Below are 21,749 nucleotides of genomic sequence, written 5' to 3'. Positions count from 1 at the left end.
AACTGGGGTTGGTCGAGCTTTAAAGTCGAAGAAGCTGACACCTCGATTTATTGGTCCTTATCAGATTTTGGAGAGGATAGGGGAGGTAGCCTATCGTATCGCTTTACCGCCGTCACTTGCGAATTTGCATGAGGTTTTTCATGTGTCTCAGTTGAGGAGGTACATTCCTGATCCGTCGCATGTGGTCCAAGTAGATGATGTACAGGTGAGAGATAACCTGACTGTTGAAACATCACCTATGAGGATCGAGGATCGAGAGTTGAAGCAGTTGCGGGGTAAAGAGATTGCTTTGGTAAAGGTAGCTTGGGGAGGACCAGCAGGTGGCAATGTGACTTGGGAACTTGAGAGTCAGATGAAGGAGTCTTATCCAGAGTTATTCGCTTGAGGTATGTTTTCGAGGACGAAAACTCTTTTAGTGGGGGAGAGTTGTAACACCCCGATAAAATATGATAATTATTTAAATTAAGTTAATAGTATATTTATTAATTTAATTAAATAATTGGAATATTATTGGATTATTATTATTGGAATAATAAAGTTGGGATATATATAAAGGTCCCATTTGGTAAAAAGGGTTTTCACGTGAAAGCAGAGAACACGTAACATTGAGAGAAAGAGAAGAAACTGAGAAAGGGAGAAGAAGAGGCTAGGGCAAAGAGGAAGAGCAAGAGAACAGGGGTTGAAGAAGGGAAAAGCTTGAAGTAAAGGATTTGCCGGATTAACTCAGGTAAGGGGGGTTTATCGTCGTTTAATGGGTATTATGGGTTAACATGTAATGGGTAGTAATAAGCCATTGAATTGACCCTAATTGGAATGAGGAATGCTGTAAATGGTGATGAATAAGTTATGTTAAAACTGTAATTGAATCTATATGTGGGTGAGTCGTAAATTTCTGGACGTGTAGCTTTTTACGGAATCGAAATCGGAGGTCCGGAAGTCCTCCGACGGCGAAAAATGCGGGGGATTCTGCATTCTGTTCGTGTTAGCGCAGGAACAGCTTTCTGTCTTGCGTTAACCGGTTAATCCAGGGTGTTAACCGGTTAACACTGTTGTGAATTATGAGAAATTGCTGTCTGTCTTGCGTTAACCGGTTAACCCAGGACGTTAACCGGTTAACACTGTTAAAATGTGCCAGGAAGCGTGTTCTGTGTTGCGTTAACCGGTTAACCCAGGGCGTTAACCGGTTAACACTGTTGGAAAAGTGAAAAATTGATATTTAAATATTGTGGACATATTTGATGATTGGCCTATATTGGTATATGATATAGTAGGGATCATTTCCCGTTGTTTTGAGCAGTATAGGTATTAGTAGAGTGTGCTAATACTGTGATTTATTATTTGGCATGATATGAATATGATTCTGTGATAAATATGCTGATGATGTATGATGGTATGCATAATACTGTGAATGTATCTGTTATGTATGAAATTGTGAATGGACTGTTTATGGCTTAGAGTGTGAGCATATGTCCATTGTGGATTGTTGTTGATGGTTGCATGCTAGGTGATTTAGCGTGTATAGTATGGCCTTTATGGTGGTAGCTAATTCCCATGGTGAGGAATTAGTGAGTGAGTTATTGTGGATTGTTGTTGATGTTTGCATGCTAGGTGATTTAGCGTGCATAGCATAGCCCTTGGGGTGGTAGCTAATTCCCATGGTGAGGAATTAGTGAGTGAGTCACTAGGTCTCAAATGAGTGGGACTAGTGAGCTTGGTAGCCGTATCTGGGTTTGATCGGTGAGGTTGAACTATGTGTTCATGAATAGTCGGTACCGCATGCATGGAGTCTCATTTCATAATGTATGTATGGCGTATAATATGAATGGATGTATTCCAATATTATACGTGTGTTTTGTGTTGTGTTGTGTTGAGTATGATTATGAGTTGATGTTGCCGTTGCTGAATGTGTGATCTGATTTGGGTGATGAAATGTGTTAAATTACTTAGCATTACATGATATTTTATAATGCTTATTATATCGATTGAGGAACTCACCCTTACAACTATGTTTCAGGTAACGAGCAGTGATTGAGTAGAAGCTAGTGCTTGAAGTCTAGTGTAGTTCCTTAGTGGGTCATGCTCTGGTATATGTAACATCGGGACGGGATGTTTTACCTTGTTTTCATTTGGTTGTGGAATAATTTTACATGTAATGTGTTACATGGTTTGAATATCCGCTGCGAATTGTGCAATATTTTATTTTGATTATTAAATGAGCATGACAAACTATTTTGGTGAATGGTGTGAAGTGTCAAGTGTGACACCCTTAAATTGCATATCTACTCTGATTTATATTTGTTGTTTTAATTAATTATTTGGGTATTTTAGAAGGGTGTTACAGGGGGGGCATACAAACCTCACTCTAATTTATTTTTATATGATTAAACCAAGTAAAAATTGTTCATCAAAATATATGGTTTTGTCATCATCAAAAATAGGGAGATTGTATGAATAATATTTGGTTCTGCATCTGGCCTTATGTTTTGATGATGATAATAAATAGATTCATAGAGATCAATTTTGTACTCTAATGGTTTTGTTTAGTGTGCAGATACTAGATATAAGTTCTGGCTCTGAAGAAAAGACGTGTGACGTCATCATACTTTGAACCTAGTGTACCCTGACCCTGAGATGTGTGTTCTACAAGATAATCAATCTCTGAACTACTCCATTCAACACTTTTGAACATTTCTCATCCAAGTCTTAATGAATTTGACAAGAGAAGCCTATGTCTTTGTCAAGCTCTTAAGTCTTATGCTCAAACAACTTTGATGAACTGTCTCACCAAACTCTGAAGATCAAGATTTTGAAGACTCTCTCAACTAGACTTTGATTCTTCTTATATGCATGCTTCATCAACTCTCTACCTGAAGCCCCTGATTATTTGAAGATAAGATCAAAATGTTTTTACGTAAGAAAGTAGTACACAATACAAGATCAAATTTTATTTCTACTACACTGATTTTGTGGGAAAAGGATTGCACTATTATGCCATTGCGTCTCCCATTTTCACAGACTGTTATGCAAGGATACATCTACATTTGTGTATTCCATTTCAACCCTCCAACAGATCTTTTTACTGTCTATATAAAGGAGTCTTGGAAGAATGGAACAGTGCTAACACTAAGAGAATATCATCTACGTGAATATTGCATACTGTGAAATATTTGAGAGAAAGAAATCAAAATTACAAGGAACTTTTGTTCATACACTTCATAGAAAATATTTTGTGTGAACTAATTTGTAATTCATTTGTGTATTTTGCTTTCTTATAAGCATCTTGTAACACACTTTGTATCTCAATCTTTGTGATTGTATTTCCATGAATGACTAGGTTTTAATCAGAATTACTCAAGAAGACATTGACATATAGTCTTTGTGTTTGTAATAAAGTTTAGTTATAGTGGATTAAGTCCTTGTGATAAGGCAAAATCACCTTGGCGGATGGAGTGGAGGTAACTTAGTTAACAGCGAACCAGGATAAGAATAATTTTGTTCATTATTTTTGTTCTAAGTTTTCTCCTTGTCATTTTGGGTTGCAAAAGTTTTCAGTCTAGAAACTCAATTCACCCCCCCCCCCCTCTTCTTGTGTTTCCATTACCTTCAGAATCCAACTTCGTCACTGAAGTTCAAATGTGCTTAACCTTTATCCTACATAGTGTTACACACAAGATCAATACCTCTTCAACAATCCTAGATTCGACTCAATTTATTTGGTATATCTTAACCAAGCAACAAATAGACATATCCAAAATGATCTAAGATGGGATTTGAACCATTGTGCATTCGGTTTCCAAACCTCCTATATCCTTTTCAGGATTAATCACTAGACTCTGTAGAACATATGAAGTTAATATCCTAGACTACTACCACGTCTGCATTGATTCAAGGATGGATGAAGATTTTGTTCACCTCAATAGTATGGCAAGAAACCATAGAGAACAAAGTCGTGCAACTGTTTCATCTACAAGTTCCCAACAACGTCAACAAGAACCCTTGAGTTTGGAAACTTTGAATCACAACATGCATACCCACTTTACTCATACGTAGAATATTAGTGATGCATATCATAGATGTTTTCTTTCAAATTATGATTCGATGAGTTGATTAGAGTTGCAAATTTATGAACCACATTCTTCCTATGATCATCTACATGACTAAGAAGATTTCACCAATGATCTTCAGTGGCCTATGGACAAACTGTTTTATCTTGAAAATAAGGAAGATTAGGCAAATGAAAGTGGAGGAGGAAATGGCAATTGCTGAAGAAAGGGAAGAAAAATATGAGGATGTGGAATAAACTTGAAAAGAACAGGAATAAGAATGGGACGAATGTAAATAAAAAAATAATGATGACTGAGTTGTTGTTGCATTGTGTCTCATTCACTATGAACTTTAATTTGCTTTACTTTACTGTTTTCTTAGTTATTTCAATTATTTGTTGAATAATTTATATTTTATGTATTTTACTAACATAAATTGGACATGTTGGTCATTTTGTACTGAGCATCTAAGTATTTGTTGCGACCTCAATTATGTTAAATGCATGTGAGTTTTTATGAATGTGTGTGTGAATTTAAACAAGTACAACGGTAAATCTAGAAGTTGAAAAAACCCTCTAAGGGGGTTGTGTGGTGCACTAAGCGAGTTTCGTTGCACCAAACTCATTTACAAAGAATCTCCTAGCTTAGCAAGTATTTCTCCAAGGGATGGAACATCTCAACTAATCCATATATATATATATATATATACTATTTTTAACTAGGAAATCATCCAGTGGTGGAACTGAGGGGGGACGTGGAAAGGTCATGGGCACCCCTCAATTTTTTTTTAAACTCTTAAGGAAGCAATATGTGATATACTTTCTCGACATAACCTTGATGTTTCTAACATTTGTGGCCAAGTGTATGATGGTGCTAGCAATATGAGAGGAGAATGGAATGGTTTACAAGCCCTCTTTATGAAGGATTGTCCTTATGCATACTATGTTCATTGTTTTGCTCATTGATTGCAACTTGCATTAGTTACATCATCAAGAGAAGTCAAACCTGTTCATAAATTTTTTGAGAAACTGATCTTTTTTGTGAATGTTGTTTGTTCTTCTACAAAGCGTCATGATGAGTTACAAGCTGCCCAATTAGAAGAAATTGCTTATTTGTTAGAGATTGATGAGATTGTAACTGGTAAAGGTGCAAATCAAGTTGGTACATTGAAACGAGTTGGAGATACTCGTTGGGGATCACATTACGATTCAATTTCTAGCTTGATAAACATGTATGAAGCAACTTGTTTAGTTTTTAAAAAAATTGCAAAAGATAGAGGGAATTATGCTACACGTGGGGATGCAGATAGTTATTACAATTACTTGAAGGCATTTGATTTTATATTTATTTTGCACTTGATGAAAGAAATCATGGGAATAACAGATATGCTTTGTCAAGCCTTACAAAAAAAATCAAGATGTAGTTAATGTTATGAACTTGGTTCGTTCAACAAAACATCTTATTCAAGGTTTGAGAGAAAATGGTTGGGATATATTGTTTACTAAAGTGGTATTTTTTTGTGAAAAACATGGTATTGAGATTCCTGATCTTAATGATGTCCATTCAACAACAAGATTTGGACGCTCCCGTCTTGAAGAGAATCAAGTCACAATTCAACATTACTTTAAAGTTGAAATCTTTTTCACTACCATTGACAAACAGATACAAGAGTTGAATAGCAGATTCAGTGAGCAGGCAATTGATTTGTTAACTCTTTCTTGTTCTTTATCTCCTAAGGATGGATATAAAGTTTTTAGCATTGATACTATTTGTTCTTTAGTTGAAAAATATTATCCTATGGATTTTAGTGATCAAGAGAAGAATAATTTGCAATTTCAACTCTAACATTTTCTAGTTGTTGCTCGTCAAGCATCAAACTTGAATAATTTATCAACTATTCAAGAACTATGTTCATGTTTGGTTGCATCTGGATAGGCTGAAACTTACTTCTTGATTGATAGACTACTTCGTCTTATCATGACTCTTCCCGTTTCTACGGCCACAACTGAGAGATCTTTTTCAGCAATGAAAATTATTAAGACTAAGTTGAGAAACAAGATGGATGATTGGTTTCTTGGAGATAGCATGACAGTATATATTGAAAGTGAGATTAGTGCAAGCATTAGTTCGGAGTCAATTATTGACGATTTCAAATCACTCGGAACGCGTAAAGCATTACTTTAAGGTAGTTTTAAGTCATGTAATTTAAATTTTTAGTAATTAACTTTGTATTTATTTTAACTTTAATGTTTTATTTAAAATACTATTTACATTTTATTTATAATTTTTATTTTACATTAGCGGTCATCCCAAATTTTTTTATCTGGCTCCACCACTGATGATAATAATATTATTTATAAAAACATATATTTACAATTACATTCTAAATATTTTTTAACCTTAAATCTTTTAAGGTCTTTAGTAAACATTTTGGACCAAACTCATGTCAACTTTGATTTAAGAAGAAAAGTAATAAGAGAAGACATTGACCACTTCAAATACATTTCGCGGCATTGGATTCATTCCTTTCCCTATTTGGTGAACATTATTGCTAGTAATGTATTTGATGTCATATTAATTCAAAACAAAGAGAAAGCAATGGTTTCAAAGGTTGGTTTCTAGATGGAAATGCTAACAATTAGTTCATAACAGTGATAGGAAATTTATGACTTGTTTGGTTAAATTCCGCAAAGTATAGCTAATTATCATCCGAGTCTGGACCCCCTTTCATCTTTAAAATTAAATGAAACCACCTCTCAAATTTCTAATACGACTAGGGCCGGTATGAGTTAATGCTGGAGCCATAAATTATGGAAGTTTGAAAGTTCTTGTCCTTAATGAAAGGGATTAAAGAGATAGTAACGAAAGTGTATAAACAATAATATTGTGTAGGTGATCTTTCCTCACACGAGTTAGGTGTAAAGAAATTGTAAAAAAGAAAATACACAAAGTGCATGAGTTGATTAAGCCTAGATTCATGGTCACATTTTCCTTTCTTCAAAGAAACCAAAACTAACATTCAACTACCGATAACCCCGGGACTGGCTTGTTGGTCGAGGTTTGGGGCATGAGAATGTGTTCCTCTTGAGATTTCAGATTCGAATTTCATTAGATGATAACAATCTCTTTGTTGGATCAATCCTTTCAGAGCTTTAAATGAACCCCTCACTAGTGTACGGTGGGTTTAGTCACTTTGAATTAGTCGGTCTCATGGCCATAGAGCTTTTGGTTTCCAGTATCATTCATTTTGAACAAGCATGCAGACAAAGAACAATGGATCATCATATCTGAATCAACCATTAATAAAAGCTTCAAAGTTAATTTTAATATTACTCTACATGACTACATTGTCTACATAGGACATATATAGGCTAAGAGTGGTTATTCTGGGACAATTCCAGAAATCTATCTTAGCAAAAGCCATACCTGACATGATTAGGGAAATTTCTAGCCAGACTCTATTCACATTTGAAGCCTGGATTTCCCAATCTGTACATTTTTCATATTACTCAATTAAAAAAAATTCAAATCAGGTATTCGTAATACATTAAGAAAACCGCATCCGGGTAATCTTTAGGTAAGCTGTTGATATAAAGGTAGAATCGCAACAAGTCCTCTTTTGAAACTGTTTCGGCGTCAACTACATCTTCATTACAAGTCAGTACCCATAGATCCTCAGAATTAACTCTTCTTATGCTTCCACGACAAAACGGACAAGACTCTGACTTTGTGTTCCTGCAACATCACCATAAGAGTGTTACAAAAAAAAACTAATGATTCTACGAGTATGAATGGTTGATAGTGTGAAAAATCTTTACACTGGCGGTGCATAGTGTAAAGTGATTACCATTTGCGGTAGCATTTGATACACATAGCATGACAGCAATTAGGCAAAACCATTTTGGTGCATGGTTCTAAGCAAATCCCACATTCATCTTCCCTTTCCAGATCAACATTATTCAGTTTCGCATTTGCTTCGATCATCTTCTTGCCATAACTCGAACTTTCTAAGCTAGAGTGACCTTTCATACAAATCTCCAACTTCTCCAAACTACCATGAAGCCGCTGAAGAGATGGCAATATAACAGCTAAAGTCACAACAACAAAAAAAGTATGAAGTTAGTTATGGCGGACACAAAATTAGAACACTGTTGTTCTTGTTGGGAGTTGAAATAACTACAACAACAACAACAAAAGGTGTCTTTTGAAAGTCAAAAGGTTCACACACCATAAAATTCCTGAATGGTTGCTTTTCTTCCTCGCGAAGTTATGCTCGGTCTTCCATCATTATGTACCTTTGATGGTAGCAATAAAGGAGAACATCATAATCAACAAACAACAACAAAAGAAAAACAAAAACATGTATCAATGTTAAAATTCAATTACAAACAAGCATTAAGGAACCTATTCCTAAACAGAAAAAGAACAAAACATAAAACAAAAACAGGAAAAACATCTACATTGAGGAACTACTAACCTTGTATATAATTATATGGAAGAGGTTGAGATACCTATGTAGAAAACATGAACAAGAACAATCCATCCACTGTAACAACAACAGAAAAAGAGGAGCCAAATGACTGTAAACCAATTTCATTTGGAAAACACTTCCACCCTTTGCTCTTGGAATTGCAGCAGCCCTAGAAAAAAAACACAAACATAATGAAACCTAGTACCAAACAAAAACAATTCACCATCAAATTCGTCCTTAAAAACTAGAAAAGAAATTAAACATGATGCTAACCCTTTCAATTTCAAGTTTCAACAAAGAACCCTTGTTTTTTTTCTTCAAATTTTTTAAATTTGATTATTATATATAGAAAAAAAATCATAAGAACAAGAAAAAAAAACATACAAAGCATTGGCATGGTGAATATCAGCCTCCAGTAATTTGAGAGAATCATGATAAGGTAAACGAGAAAGCATCATTTCCATTTTCTATCACTTTAAAGAGAAAATAAAAAAAAAGGTTAAAGAGAAAATAAAAAAAAGGTTAAAGAGAAAATCAACAACTCTTTTGTTGTTGATTTTTGAGTAAGAGAATGGATGAGGAAGAGGATGAAGAAAAGGAAAAGAGGTTATGGTTGTGTTGTGGTGATGGTGGCTGAAGAAGAAGAAGGAACTGCCAAAGTGGAATGTCGTATCAAGTTAAGTTGTGTTGCGTTTTGTCGCAATTTTCAATGTAGTGGACTCGTGAGATGATGACGAGACCAACACGACTCGCGAGACTACGCGATAATTTGGGATTTTCTTAACATTCTCATCATTTTCTTAAGATAAATTAAACTAATTTTCAATGTTTAAATTTTATTTTAGATGGATAAAAAATTAAAATATATCCATTAGTATTTATTTCTAGATAAAGTTTCTATAATCTATTTTTTAAAGTATTTGTATTTACTTTTTAAAACGATAACTATTGACTTTTTGAAAAAAAAATTAATCAGATTTTTTTTATATTATTTTTTAAAATTAATTTCTATATATCAACCATTTTATTTATTACTTAAATATAAATTGAATCAATTCAAATAATATCTAATAAAAAATATATCATATTATTGTTAAAGTGGGAATTTTTAAAATATTTTCACAAATAATTATTTAATATTATCAAAAATATATTACACTTTTTGTATAGTAATTGACAAACGTATTCATTTTTAACTATATTTAGTTTTTATTTTTAATCTTTAAAATCCTATTAAACATTTTATATGATTTATCAATTTTACTGGTAAGATGTCATTTAAAAAATAAATATATCATTAATTTTAAATATAAAAAGAATTTAATTAATATACAACGACAGTGTAAAGATTTTTTATATTTTCAGTTAATCACAACCATTGATTTATTTAGAATGTTTGACTTTTATTTTAACCACTTAAAAGTAATACAAACGGATGATTGTGATTATTGATAGTGTAAAACTTTTTACACTGACAGTGCACAACAATTAATCTCATATAAAAATTAAAAAAAAATGATTTAAATTTAAAATAGAAAAATGAATTCAATAAATTTTATTAAATAAAAAGACAAAAAAATTTATTTTATTTTATTTTTTTTAGTGTTAATATTGAATTTTTGGTTGGTTTTTTTAAGCGGAGGGAATATACTAAGTGTTATTGATATGTCAATTTTGTTTGATACAGATTTTCAATATTCAGTAGAGTAAGTAAGGGTGTGTTTGTTTGATGGATTAAAATTATAATCCCGGGAATATCATTCCTAGGAATAGTATTGCCAGGAACTTTATTCCCATCAATGTGTTTGGCAAAATCAATAAAGTTCCTAGGAATATTTTTAAGTTTTATTTAATTAAATTTTAAAAATTAAAAAATTAAAAATAAATGTGTTAAAATAACATGAGAGTGGGAAGTTATGGTTGGTTATTTTATATTCCCATGGGAATATAAGATTCCCATCATTTGACATGGGAATAAAAATGGAGAAATTTATGAACAAAACATATTCCTGAGAATAAAAAGTACCCAGGCATAAACTATCAAAACTTGAAACAAACAAGGGAATATGTGAATTCCAATGTCATATTCCCGGGAATAATATTTGTATCCACGAAACAAACACCCCCTAAGTGTTATTTATTTTTCTGTTATCTTCATTTTCTTTGAGTTTTTTTTTTATATTTTTTTATTTATTATTATTATTTAATGAGTTGAATTCAAGATAGGGTTAGTTTTGGTTGTGGATTTTGGGTCCTTTGTCCCTTGATTCTTATTCACCCTCTGTCTAATCAGTCTCTTGTTTCTTTTTTCTTTTTGGTTGTTTTTTGTTTTTTGTTTTTTTTAATTATTAAATGAATTGCTAGATTATTTGTTTAGTCAATTATTGGGTGATCCATGTCCTTATCATTGCACATGTAAATAATTATATTAACATTTCACGCAATTTCAATTTCAAAATCATTTCAACAGTTATCTTCAAAGCAAACGCAAATCAAATCTCGATCAACATCAGTGCATTTTTAAAATAAAAACAAAAACACTTAATCATTGTCAAACATCTTTCGCAAATAAGGGTGAAAAGGGAACATGGTGTATATCACGACCGTCCAAACACTCGTCATCATTTTAAAAACCTCTCAATGCGGGTTGAAGCAAATCATTTTCTCAATAAATTAGACGAAAAAGAAATGAGGTGTATATCATGAGCTCCCGGGGGTTAAAGGTGTATATCTCAACCATCTGAATATTCGTCGTCCAACCAAAAATACCTAATTACGTTCAACTCTTTCTCAAATAAGATGAAAAATGAACGTGGTGTATATTATGGTCTCCTCGAGTTTTTGGATACAAGGTGTATACCTCGACCATCTGAGTGTTTGTCATCACCAAAAATCAATCCAACATATTCAAACATTTTCCCTTTTGACTTTCAACTTCAAACTCATTTTTTTTAACGAAAGATGTTTTGTCTCGAGGCGATGCAAAACAACGCTTCGTCTACATATATGTGAGTGAGCTAAGTGACATTTTCCCGTGAATGTTAATATAAAAATTCATTATGCCGTGTTGAAAACGCCCATCCTCTAACTATTTTAAGTCAACAATGTTTTTTCCATCGATTATGACAAAATAGTTTTCGCTAAAATTCACCCACAAACAAATATTTTCTACCCAGAACTACGTAGCCTTGAGTTCTCCATTGCACCCGGAGATACGTAAGAGCAAGACCCGCAATTTTTTCATGCAGAGTTAATGGAATCAAGTGACTCAAGTGATTCTGAGTCAGATGAGGACAACTTAAATTGGCTTTTTAATCTAAGGAGCTGAAGTTTGGAAATTTCTTCCTGAAGATTTCCTGGTTGTTATCTTTGTTATCTAACCCTTTTATCTGAGCATTTTTTTGGATTTATAAAGGCTCTATAGCCTCTTTGAACTTATGTACAATAAAACAAATATAATGTTTGTGCATCTTTTGATGTTGTTCTGGATTTTTCTCATGTTTTTGGTTGTGTATGTGCTAACATACTAACTTATGCATTACTAACATCTAGGTGCTATTTGATACTTACCTTTTGCCAAATTATGGCAAAAGGGGGGAGTAGTATTGGTGTTGCTGATGTAACACATGTGTTTGTTTAGTTCTGGCCATCTCTGGTTACGGTGGTAATGTTGTGCTCACATGCTACAACATCTGGCCCTTCTGTTGTGAGTTTTTATGTTGGTAGGTTTTTGCATATCCAGTTATTAACTACTAACTGTTTGTGTTATTCATGATCAAGTATGTGAATAATTGCATGTTAATCATTGTTGTTAGTAGTATTGTATGCTACTAAGTATAAGATGATTGAGTTTCGTGCATAATTAAGTTGTGAATGATTGCATGTCTGTCTGATGGATTCTAGAGCATTGTTTTGTGTGGAGCTTGTGTTGAATGCTACTGTTTTTTTGCTATTGAGCTTAACTATGATAATTGGAAGATGGATGGTTGTTGATGATTGTATGCTCTGAAGATTGTCACTTATTCTGGTCTGAATAAGTATTATATCTTGAAGAGTTATTTTGCAACAATTTGCCAAAGGGGGAGATTGTTATTCCTTTGGATTGGTTGCACTTTGCAAACAACAACATGGAGAAGTATTCAAAGTGTTCAAAATTATCTAGCTTGCTTAAGCTGTATGGAGGTGCAGAGGGGACATGTGATGGACGCAATGTCACATCATGAAGTACGACATTTGGGCCTTACACAACATGTCATTACTGCAGCATTTTAGAAGAGTTTCTGGTCAAAGATTGGATTAAATTTTATTGCTATTGATTTAGTAATATAATTAAGTGATTTGTTTGACAGTGGGATGAAGATTGATTCAAATTTAAATGCAGATTTAAATTTGAATTTAAATTGAAGCAAATCATATCTTGTTGTAGAGATTTATGGAATAAATTATATCCAACAGGTTCTGCACTAATTTTAGACAAAATCAAATCTCAAATCCATGAATAAAAGTCCAGATTTATTATGCTATATAAGGAGCTCAAAACCTACATTGGAAGCCAAGAAATACATTGAAGATTTTAGAGTGCTAGGGTTTATTTTAAGTCCTTGTTATTGTTATATGTACACCACTATGTTTCAGTAACTTGGCATAGTTGGTTTGTCTAGAGTTGAGTGGCAATATTCAATATTGATTATTGAGTTGTAATCTTCAATTCCGGGTTGTGTGATTGTGAAGAAAGTGAATAGGTTTTCATGTGTTATGGAATCCCTAAATATAAAGTCATTATGTAGTGTTAGGAAGAAGCATTGAAAAAAATAGGGTTTGTTGTTGCTTGTAAGACTAATTGTACTAGACTACTAATAGTGAATTTCCTTTCTTGAGTTGTGGGCTCAATCCCCCAGACGTAGGTGTAGTTTCATAGAACTGGGTAAACAACTATCGTGTTATTTAATGTTTTTCTGCTCCATCATCTAGTACTTGCTATTATGTTATTTCTGGTTTAACTTGTCGAACTAGTTGTCTATGACACCGTGTTCGACATCTGTCATCTGAGGAACAAAATTTCACGTTTGTTTTGGAAATTGGAATAGATAAAGTCATATGTTAATTCTTCAGCTGATACAGTTTGAGTCATTATTTTGATGGTATCGAGTAGTCTGATGTTAGAAGAAAAACAATTATTTACTTAATTATAAGTTGGAGTAAGAAAAACTTGAAAACATATTTTATTTAACCTGTTAATAAAAGTTGTTATTTCTAAGAGTTGTTGATTCAAAATCAACTTTGTTCCACTCAAAGCATTTGAAATAGTTAAATCATACTGACCTGAAAGATAAACAATGTAAGAGACATATATTTGTTGTTAAACCTTATAAAGTGATATAATATGCCACTACCTTGAGGCTCCTTAATTTTGACATGTTTCATAATAACAATATAAGGCAATGATGGATCACGTCAGCTAAAATCTCTTCGGCATATACTCCCCAAAGAGTTATAAACACACGTGTAAAATCAATATAGTTCATAATCTAAAAAAGACATAAGATTTTATTTGCAATTTAATATTTCAGAAGGCTCTGATACCATTTATTGGGGGAATTTTTCACTATGAAGCATTGAATATTGTGAGACTTCTTTTCTAAAGCAATATCTTTGTGAGAGACACACCACATATTCACCTAAAACCTTAAGGTGATAGGTGAGTGGGTTCTCTCACTTATAAATGCTCAAGTCTCCACATTATCAATCAATATGAGACTATTATCCACACTACTCACACTTGACACATTCTCAACACCATCTTCCCTTTAAAACATATATTTGATTAACCATTCTCTCTTTCATTCCCCCTCCTCTTTTAAACTAAATATATACTTAATTGAAATATATTCTTTATCTTCCCTCCTTTCCTCTACTCTTTATTAAAATTCCCTTCTCCCCCTTCTTTAAAAGTAAATTAGCATCACATAAAAATGTAAAGGTCATGAATAAATCATTAACATAGTTTTTTATTAAAAAATAAATTATAAATTTAATTTAAATCATGATTTTTATTCTATTTATTTAATGATTTTATTTTACAATAATTTTTATTTATATTTCATATTTTTAATGAACAAAATCATTAGTCATACATAAGACCCAATTTATAACTGTTATTACATAACTTCCAGACAATTTAAATATTTGATTTTTTATTAAAATAAAATATTATTATTATTATTATTATTATTATTATTATTATTACTGTTTTTACCATATATTGTTTTTATAATCATTTAATTTTCACCTTTCATAGTGTACGTCGTTATCCTTGTTGTCGTTTTTCTCTCTCCCCATCATACATACATACGGAATGGAATTGCTAAATGGTGAGGCAGGACAAGGGAAGGAGTTAATGCGTTTCATTGTAAGGAAAGGGCATAAGTGGGTTTTCACGGGTATGAATTACTAATGACTTTTTCTTCTTCATTCAATTTGGTCCTCTCATACATTCTTGTGGCATATGTTTAAATTAATTTATCAACTAAAATATAATTTATAATCTATAGAGTCGGTAAAAAGAAGAATATATAGTAGATGTCGTTTACCTTACAACTACTCATGTCACATTTTCTTAATTTTTTAAAATTATTTTAATTTTTTAATATTAATTTTATTTTTTTAGAAAAATATAGTAGTTTGGACTAATTGTTTTGATGCTTTTTCTCGTTTTAAAAGTCTTTTTTTGATAGGAACTAATTTGTTCATTAGAATCAAATTCATAACATATAATTCAAATATTGATATTTCTCATCACCTTCCATACGAGGTTTGTAACAAATTTGGTTCTACAAATATTCTTAAATTTTGAAGATAACAAAATTTATTTTATATATAGAACAATTTTATACTCGTTAAGTGAGCAGATAATAGAAAACGGGTCCTGACTCTAAAGAAGTCATGGATTCTAAACAATAGACACACTCTGAACCAAAAAAATTCATAATTGCAAAAACGTTTATTTTAAACCCACTTCGCACACTTTCACTAATATTACAACCTACACTTTCTCTCTTTGAACTTAAAAACTTTCAACAAATTCTAAAACCTTTTTCTTCATCAACAATGACATCTTTGCAACAATCTGCTCAACAAACCCAAGAACAACAACAAGTTCAACAACAAAGTGTTGCTACGACTCAACGAACTGGTTGTGGTTCTTCTTCATCGCAACCACAATCTCAAATCCCTTATCTGCTTCAGATAGCTTCATTAAGATCTTCTTCAGGTTAACTTGTTTGTACTGAAGATGCATATGATGTTTCTAAAATCACTTTGAGTATTCCTACAGAGAAACTGGAAGTATTGGGTGAACTCTTAGTTGAGTTTGGAAATATGAAGGACAATGGGAGTAACCTTCTTCCTGCTGTAAAATTTCAAGGTTGGGAAAGTTTCTTCAACCGTCTTCAAGGCCCAATTTTCTTCAACCTGGTGCGAGAATTCTTGATACATGCCAAATCTTCTCCTTTCCAAGTTACTTCCTTTGTTTTTGGAAAGAAGATTGTCATTTCGAAAAAGCTTATTGCAAAACTCATTGGTCATGATGGATCTGGAATAAGGTGTGAACAAATGGTGAAAAAGGAATCAAATTTAATTAAGATGCCTAAAGTGATTTTATCCTCTAGAAAACACTCTAGTAAGATCAAGAATCTTCTTCCTCATTTGAAGGTTTGAGCTAGAATCCTTCTTGGGTGCATTCATCCCAGACCATCAACCAACTCCTCTGATTACATCAATGGTGACCAACAATATATCCTTTACTATATTGAATTTGAAAAGAAGGTGAATCTTCATACACTTTTGTTTCACCATCTAAGGGACACCAGAGATGGTAGCAAAAGGACAAAGAGATACATCCCTATGGGTAGGCTAATCTCATACATTCTGATGGAGAGCCAACTGATTGACTTTCTAACAGACGATCAGTTCTCAAAAGGCATGCAACCTCTGCCTGGTAGGATACTAAATGACAAGGCTTTGGAGAATATGAGGATTATTACCGAAGTGATAAGTCCTCCTGTTGAATTTCCCAAGGATATCATCCTAAACAGAATGATTTCTTTGAAAGATTTCCCTATCTTCTCAAATCTATATCCTCTGAAAGAGGTGGTAGAATTTCTGGAGAAGTGTCATGTTGATTCTCTTTTGGAAGCTTCTGAAGCTATTTCTCAGAAGAAGAAGAGGAAGACTTCAAAGAAGCGTTCTGAAAGGATGATCAAGAAGTTTAAGACGTCTAGGAAGCATCGAGATACTTCTATTGAAGAACCCAGAGCCTCAAAAGCTACTTATGCTAGAACTACTTCTGGAATAACTTCTTCCTCTGAAGCTCCTCGTCCTACTGTTGTTTACAGTTCATCCATTTCAACAACCACACCCCCTTCATCTATCTCCATTCCACATACCTCTTTACAATGTTTCTCCTTCCCCTTAACCACTCTTTCTTATAATGTTCCTTATGTTCTGGAACCAATTCCTTCTGAACTCATTCATACTTCTGCTCCTCAATACTCAAATCCAAATATGACCATTACACCACCCTCACCATCTATTTATGAAATTCTAACATCCATCATCTCATCAACACCTCAACCACTATTACTAATTTTTCTTGTATCCCACCTCATTCAACCAGAACACCCTTAACCATCAATCCCCACTCACTCTGACATCCCTATTATAGAATCATACATTGATTCTAATACTGAGTCCGAAGTTGAGCTCCTAGCCCTCCCAGATAGAACCCATCATACCTACTCTGACCAAACAACCTCTTAAACCAACATTCACCCCACACCCTTGGATGAATTGTTTACTCAATTTGAATTTAAAGAGAGACTCAAGCATCATGATGAGAAGAATTCAAAGATTGAAGGGCTACTTGGAGAGATCTTATCAAGACTACCACCCCCTCCTAAACCCTAGTTTTTAAAACTTTGTGTTGTCTTTGTTTTCTGCTTCATTTTTGTACTGAGTTATCTTTTTTAATGAAATGAAAATCTATTCTTGGTTTAATTTATCTTTTATCTTATCTTTTTGAATGATGAGAAAGAGGGAGAAAAAATGACTCTGATTTTGATATATTTAATTCCAATTCTAAAAACATGTGTTTATATGTTCTGACATTGACGATTCTTAGAAATTTGAAAAAGTTCATCATGTTAACCAAGTGTTTCAGGTTCTAAGGCATTAACCAAGCAAGTTGAATCAAGTTAATAGGAACCAGGCTTATGCTTAAGAATCAGGCTTATGTTCTAGATAGTTAACTAAGTAGTTCGCAGTTAACCAAACATATTTTTGTTCTGAACTAAGTTCAAGTGATCAAGGTTGAACCAAGCGTATACAAGTTCTGATAACAACCAGGCATGAAGAATACAATCAGGTTATGAAAGCTCTGACATATCATGCTCTGTAACGAGATTGATATCCAGAATTTCTGACACTCAAGCAAGGATTCTGAATGAAATACTTCTGTACCTAAGTTGTTGCATTTCGGGAAGTTACTTCATCCATTACAACCAGACTTCTGCCTTATGGGAAGATAATAATCATGCTTCAGTAATCAGGAGTGAGGTATGAAGACTCACATTTCTGGATGTAAAAATTTGGAAAGAAGAACCTCTATTTATAAGCTAGAGGTTGGAACAAAAAAGGATAACTTCTTAGGCCAAAATTAATATGCTAATCGATTGTGATCGTGCACTAATTGATTGAAAGGACTCAAAAATAAACATTTAGGTTGTTTTAAAAGGAAAGAAAGGATATATAGCCATTTTCGTTCATTAAGACATTATCCCAAGCGTGTAAGGACAGTTTTTGCACTAACCCAATCAATTGGGTATAAGTTCCAATCGATTGGTTAATTCAAATTTTGTTCAAAAATATTCAAACAATTCCTAGTTCAACTAGCACGACTTCAAAACATTTTTAGGAATAATTCTTTAAGAAATATTGACTTGAAAAAATGTTTGTGTGTATATGTATGTGTGTGTGTGTGTGTGTTAGTGATTTATCCGTATAACTTTATGAAAAAGCCCTTATGCTTTTACAACATATTACTCACTCAGACGCGACAGGGACATGTTTCACATTCTCTCTTTCAAGACTTGTCAGATAATCCGATCATACATACATTTACTTTAATTCTTATTGAAGATGAGGCTTGAGTTTTATTCTAGTTTAGTGCCATCATCAGAGGTTGTTTTCAGTGGTCATGAAAACCCTACTTCGCTTGCTTGCATTTAGTTGTCCATCATAAGCATATTCATCATCAAGAACATGTTATTGAAGATCTCCTTAATTACTTGACATGAAAAGCATGGTTCCACATGTCGTAACCATACTTTCCATCACATCTCACATCTATAATATCTTCAATATAATCATGTAAGAAAATAGGAAACTGAGACGGGTAAAGATGTCTGCAAGACTTGCTAGACTGTTTACTTGATGAAGCTTTACTAGATGATCTATTTGTCTTCTGACTTCCCTCAGAGGTCTCAACATGCTCCCAATGCAAAGGATTATAATGCACATTACTTTTTCCCCCCTTTTTACTCTTCTTAACTCCCCTTTTTTAGCTTGTACTTCACTGGTGGTAGACACATAGAAGTTATGCATGGATATGTTAGTTCCCAAAAATTTTCTTCATTTCCCTTTGGCCAATGATCTTCAAGGTATTGAAATACCTCTTTAACTCTTCACACTCTTTTTCTAAGTCCAATTATGTCCCATTCTTTTCTTTAGTGATTGCATGCTCTTCAATGTGTAATTCTTCCAAAACACGTGAATGGATTCTAATGGAATATGATAACCTTGTATTTGAAGACCTACAAGGTCAAACACACACAGACACACACACGCACACGCACGCACACACACACACACATACACAAACACACACATACACACAACACACACACACACACACACATACACACACACACACACAATGTAATCCATGTGTTGTCCTAATGAAGCAACCACATGCAACTTTGTCTGAACTAACAAATTCTAACGTTTCTAACTCCTTTGTAATATGTTGTATACATTGTCTTAATACGAAGTTATGCAATCTCAAGTAAAATGGAGTTCTATACCAATGCTCAATGTAGGCAAAACTTTTTTTAACTAATTTCTAATTGCACCTACTTGCAAATTCAATTGGTGTTCACAACATCCCAACATCTGCACAAATCTCCTCGACTAGTACTCAACATGTTTTTGAGTCTCCAATGAGCGACTCAACCCTCTAAAATAATAATATGGAAAGATGTAATAAATAAGTTGATTAATAGTTACATAATAAAATCAAACTCACAAGGGTGTGCCTATTTGTTGTCGTGTTCCCTAAATGAGTGACCTGATTAATCTATGTAGTAACAAACTTTTATTTGTAGGGTGTCAACCATGTTTGATGCACATACTCAAAAAATGAGGGATATCATCACATACTACCTCAAAATGCTGCAAGTGTTACTCAAACTCAAACTCATTATTTAAATACATGACTTTTTTCCATAGATCCATAACATGTTCTTGCCTATTAGATTCGACATACTTCTTGCACTTCATACTGACATTTTTTGAAATATGAAACACACAAAACAAATGAATTAAGGATGGTAACACAACTTCCATGGCATTTATCAAGGCAAGTTCCTGATTCGTCATCATGACCTTGTGAAGCAACTTCTCGGATGTGAACAACTTCTTCAACTTCTTAAGTTCCTATTTGAAGTTTTCATCCATTTCATGTTCCAAATAGGAAAATCCAACTAAAAACGTCAACTTTGTTTATGTAGGACCAATGATATCAAGTGGTGGTATACCAACAATATCATGTACATTAAAAAATGAACACTAAATGAAACATGTTCAACAACTTTACAGACTCATGATCTGTCCTGAATATATCAACAATAACATTTGATTCCTCTCTGTTTTTGGTCTAGCACATGTATTTCTGATTATGAATTAGTTTCAACACATGTTGAATTTTTGTGAGTGGACCTCTAATGGGAGGCCAATATGTAGATCTTGCCTTATACACATGTGTTGTACTCGTCAGGTTATTAGGATTTCTATCTTTCAAAGCGACAACTGTGAACCATATCGTTATGTTGTATTTTTTTCATTCCATTCACAAACTGTCTTTCATGAGGTTTTAAACATTCTAATTATGATCCACTAAATCCTTGCTAGTTCATGATTGTGAATGCCACGTATAATCGTTACCTTCCAACCAATACCACTTGTCACATATCTCAACATAAATGGACATTTAAATTTTCTACTAAAAGTGCTTTAAGAGGAATTTTGGTTCTTGTAGTTTCCTCCTCTCTCATAACCCCTAATCAATTTATTTTTCCTCATTTTTAGCCCATTTATAGCAACAATAATAATACCATATTGTCTTCCAATAGACTATGCCCATGGTATCACCTCGACCCAAGAGGGAAACATGTAAGTTAAAAGATATAATGAGTGATTTATGCCATAGATACCAAAAGTCGATTAAATATTTCACAAGATAAAAAAACATGCAAGTAAAATATACAATATTAGTGGTGAAAAATTGAACAAAATATGTAGAAGAACCATCCACTTTAGGCGGAATAACGAAAACATGTTGAATTGAACAATTGGATTTTTCGGGGAGGGGGCTAAAAATCTGGTATATCATATTTTAAATTTTTTAGGGATATCATCGTAAGTTTACAAACATTTAAGCTACTTGCAATATACTATATTTTAAAAAAAAAACTTTGGTAAAAAATCATACTGAATTTTTAAAAATCAGGTAAAAACTCATCTCGGATTTTTAAAAGTCCATTAAAAATGCTAAATTTTCACTTGTATCAGTAAAAACTATACCAATATTTTTAAATATACTTTCGGAATTTTGGTCGTTTTACTGATTCTTTGAGTAATTTTTTTAGTCAAATATGATTTTGAGATGGGGTAAATATGAGAAGAGCATTTTTGTCAATATAAAAACCGGGGGTGCCAAATATAATGCCACGATAAATTCGGGGGGTTTCTCTTCCCACCCCTAGTGGTGAAAAATCACCCTAATGAAATCCAAAATTACATTTCCAAAATACACTATATTCATTCGTAAGTGAATCACAATCTCATTTTATCAAAAATTAATCAAAAATATATTTTCAAAATAAATTCAGAATTATACTTTC

The 21,749-nt window shown here is 33.0% G+C and overlaps 1 protein-coding gene across 1 annotated transcript; it reads right to left on the bottom strand.

The window, feature by feature from the left end:
* Nucleotides 1-7,346: 7,346 nt before the first annotated feature.
* On the bottom strand, nt 7,347-9,214 carry LOC127106229 (E3 ubiquitin-protein ligase AIRP2). The gene is made up of 5 exons (XM_051043531.1): nt 8,899-9,214; nt 8,521-8,683; nt 8,272-8,338; nt 7,891-8,131; nt 7,347-7,778 (listed from the first exon to the last, which is right to left on the bottom strand). The coding sequence occupies exons 1-5, from the start codon at nt 8,976-8,978 to the stop codon at nt 7,568-7,570; spliced, it is 762 nt and encodes a 253-aa protein (XP_050899488.1). The 5' UTR covers nt 8,979-9,214; the 3' UTR covers nt 7,347-7,567.
* Nucleotides 9,215-21,749: the final 12,535 nt, after the last annotated feature.

This window comes from Lathyrus oleraceus, chromosome 7 (assembly GCF_024323335.1).
Source record: "Lathyrus oleraceus cultivar Zhongwan6 chromosome 7, CAAS_Psat_ZW6_1.0, whole genome shotgun sequence".
Lineage (NCBI taxonomy): Eukaryota > Viridiplantae > Streptophyta > Magnoliopsida > Fabales > Fabaceae > Lathyrus > Lathyrus oleraceus.
This window is presented reverse-complemented; position numbering and strand designations above follow the sequence as displayed.